The following is a 2,751-nucleotide window of genomic DNA, read 5'->3' as shown; positions in this document are numbered from 1 at the left end:
TGTTCTGATAGCATAAATTTTATTATTATTATTATTATTTTATTTTATATTTTTGGAAGCAACGTGAAAATAGTGTCCACTGTTTTTTATTTTTTATTTTTTTTTATTTTTTTTTCTTATATATCCAATGTTCTTATTTATTTTTTGTTTTGGTGATTGTCCACTGTTCTTATTTTGGATAGTTGTTTTCCATATTCTCTTCTTGTTTCTCAACAGCTACTTGATCTCCATGTTTGAAATGTGAAGCACTGTTGTTAATTTTGAACCTGTGGGTACCTTCTCCGTAATCAAAACCGGCCCGACCAAGAGAAAAGCCCCAAAAGAGAGAGAGAGAGAGCAAAAATAGGAGGAGGGAAGACAAGGAACAATGGCCGACAATGTCGGTAATGTTCTTCTACAGCAACTACCCCTACTCATACAAGGAGCAAGTTTCCTTTCTGAAGTTGAAGATGAAGTCAAGTCATTTCAAAGGGAGCTCGAGAGGATAAATGTGAAGGTCTTCCTTGAGAACTCCAATGGCAAACAAGGCAAACATGAAAATGTGAAGGTCTTAGTCAGGCAAATCACAGAAGTTGCTTATGAGGATGAGGATGTTATCGACACATTTATCCTCAAAGTCGAAGAACAAAGGAAGAGGAATATTGCAGGGAAGATAATCTATGCCATTATGCATGCAAAAATGCTCCGTGATGTTGCAAAGAAGACAGAAGGCCTCAACAAAGAGATCAAAAAAATCTATGACAATATAGAAAAGTACGAAATTGAAAAAGATGAAATAAGTGTAGATACAGAAGCAGAGAAGGCAATGCACAGACGTAGGAGACACGTCGAGGAGGATGAAGTGGTGGGCTTCCTTAATGACTCTTATACATTGACGAATCAACTTACTTACGAAACAGAGAATTCAAATCTTGATGTCATTTCAATCGTTGGCATGGGTGGGCTGGGAAAGACCACTCTTGCTAGAAAAATCTACAATAATGATCACGTTAAGAGCCACTTTCATTCCCGTGTTTGGGTGTATGTATCTCAAGATTTCAAAACCAGTGAATTATTGCTTCAAATTTTAAAATCTCAGATGCCAATATCAGATGAGTTGACAACGAAACTCAATGGGATGAGTGAGGAACATGCAAAAGTGTTCCTAGTAGAGAAGTTGCACAAATGCTTGCAAGGGAAGAGGTACTTAGAAGTCATGGACGACATCTGGAAAACCCAAGACTGGAATGAGGTAAAAGATGCTTTTCCTGATAACTCCAATGGAAGTAGAATATTAATCACCAGCCGTATAAAAGAAGTCGCCTTACATGCAAGCCTTACTCCTCCTTACTCTCTCCAATTCCTTAACAAAGATGAAAGCTGGAAACTCTTTTGTAAAAAGGTGTTCCAAGGAAGAGAATGTCCTCCCGAATTAGAAATTATGGGGAGACAAATCCCAGAAGGTTGTCATGGGTTGCCACTTTCAATTGTGGTATTAGGGGGTCTTTTAGCAAACAAAGAAAAGACACACCGAACATGGTCAAAAGTGATTGCTGATGTAAATTGGTACCTTACTAAATGCAAAGATATTCTTGCCTTAAGCTACAATTACTTGCCTCGTCGCTTGAAACTATGCTTCTTGTATTTTGGTGCATACCCAGAAGACTTTGAAATCACTGTGTCAGGAAATCAATCCTATTTCCTAAGATATCTGAGATGCGAAAAATAAGAAGAATGTGGAATAACAAAGATAAGCAATCACACACGACACAAAGCTTTAAGTGGTTTGGCTTAACAAGCCTATATCCACTGGTGGGGACGACCCGGAGAAAGTTCACTATCAAAAGATGGAATACAAAAATAGTAGAGAGAAAATCACTTTGATCCCAAGGCCTTATACACCCAAATCTCACTATCACACAAGAGAGATTATTCCCAAAATAGAATACAAAAGACAGATGTACAAACTCTTCTTTTACTGGAACAGATGGCGGCAGATCTTTATTTTCTTCTCTCACTCTGTAGCACATTTTTCTTCTAATCACTTGTTTATGGCTCCTCCAAAAACCACCAAGAAGAAAACATTGTGACAGCCCTTGTACCTCATTCTCTCAAATTCTCTCTTTTTCTCCACCCTTTGGTTCTCACATATACTCACGTTTGGCACACTTCAAAAAACACTCAAGGGCTGCTCCTTTATATAAGAGCACTAAGTTGGTTAAAAAATCCTACTACAAGTAGATTTTCTCCTCTTCAAAGTATATCATGGAAACGAAGTCAACATGGGACTTCAATAGCCAAGTTCGGTCAACACAAGAGTCCAACTTCCCAAAGGATTTCCACATACCACTCATAAAAGGAGTCTCCAACATCTAAGAGGAATAAAAGACAATGGGGCCCACTCCAAACTTGATTTCAAGTCATATGTCTAACAATCTCCACCTTGACTTGAATCTCATCAAGCGCAAAACGTGTCTCCTCAGGTTGTCTCCGCCTCAGCCCTTAAAAGCAATCACACTCCACAAGTGTCACTCAAGTCCAAGCATCTCTTGAACTTGAGCATAGGACCTGGTTTAGACATAACACCATGCTTTCCTACCAGTCCCGTAGACCATACAACTTTCTCTGACGACTCTTTCTTCCTGTAGACCCATCTACACTCTTTAGCGTTCTTTCCCTTGGGTAATTCTGCCGATTCCCAAGCTTTATCTCTCCGTAGTGACTTCACCTCTTTCGGTATACCATCCTCAACAGATAATAGATCTCCACTAC

At 38.9% G+C, this 2,751-nt stretch overlaps 1 protein-coding gene across 1 annotated transcript; it reads left to right on the top strand.

The window, feature by feature from the left end:
• Positions 1-367: 367 nt before the first annotated feature.
• On the top strand, positions 368-1,708 carry LOC132178038 (putative disease resistance protein At1g50180). Its single transcript, XM_059590504.2, has one exon. The coding sequence runs from the start codon at positions 368-370 to the stop codon at positions 1,706-1,708; it is 1,341 nt and encodes a 446-aa protein (XP_059446487.2).
• The last annotated feature ends 1,043 nt before the right edge of the window (positions 1,709-2,751 follow it).

Source organism: Corylus avellana, chromosome 4 (assembly GCF_965113065.1).
Source record: "Corylus avellana chromosome 4, dhCorAvel1.hap1.2, whole genome shotgun sequence".
Taxonomy (NCBI): Eukaryota; Viridiplantae; Streptophyta; class Magnoliopsida; order Fagales; family Betulaceae; genus Corylus; species Corylus avellana.
This window is presented reverse-complemented; position numbering and strand designations above follow the sequence as displayed.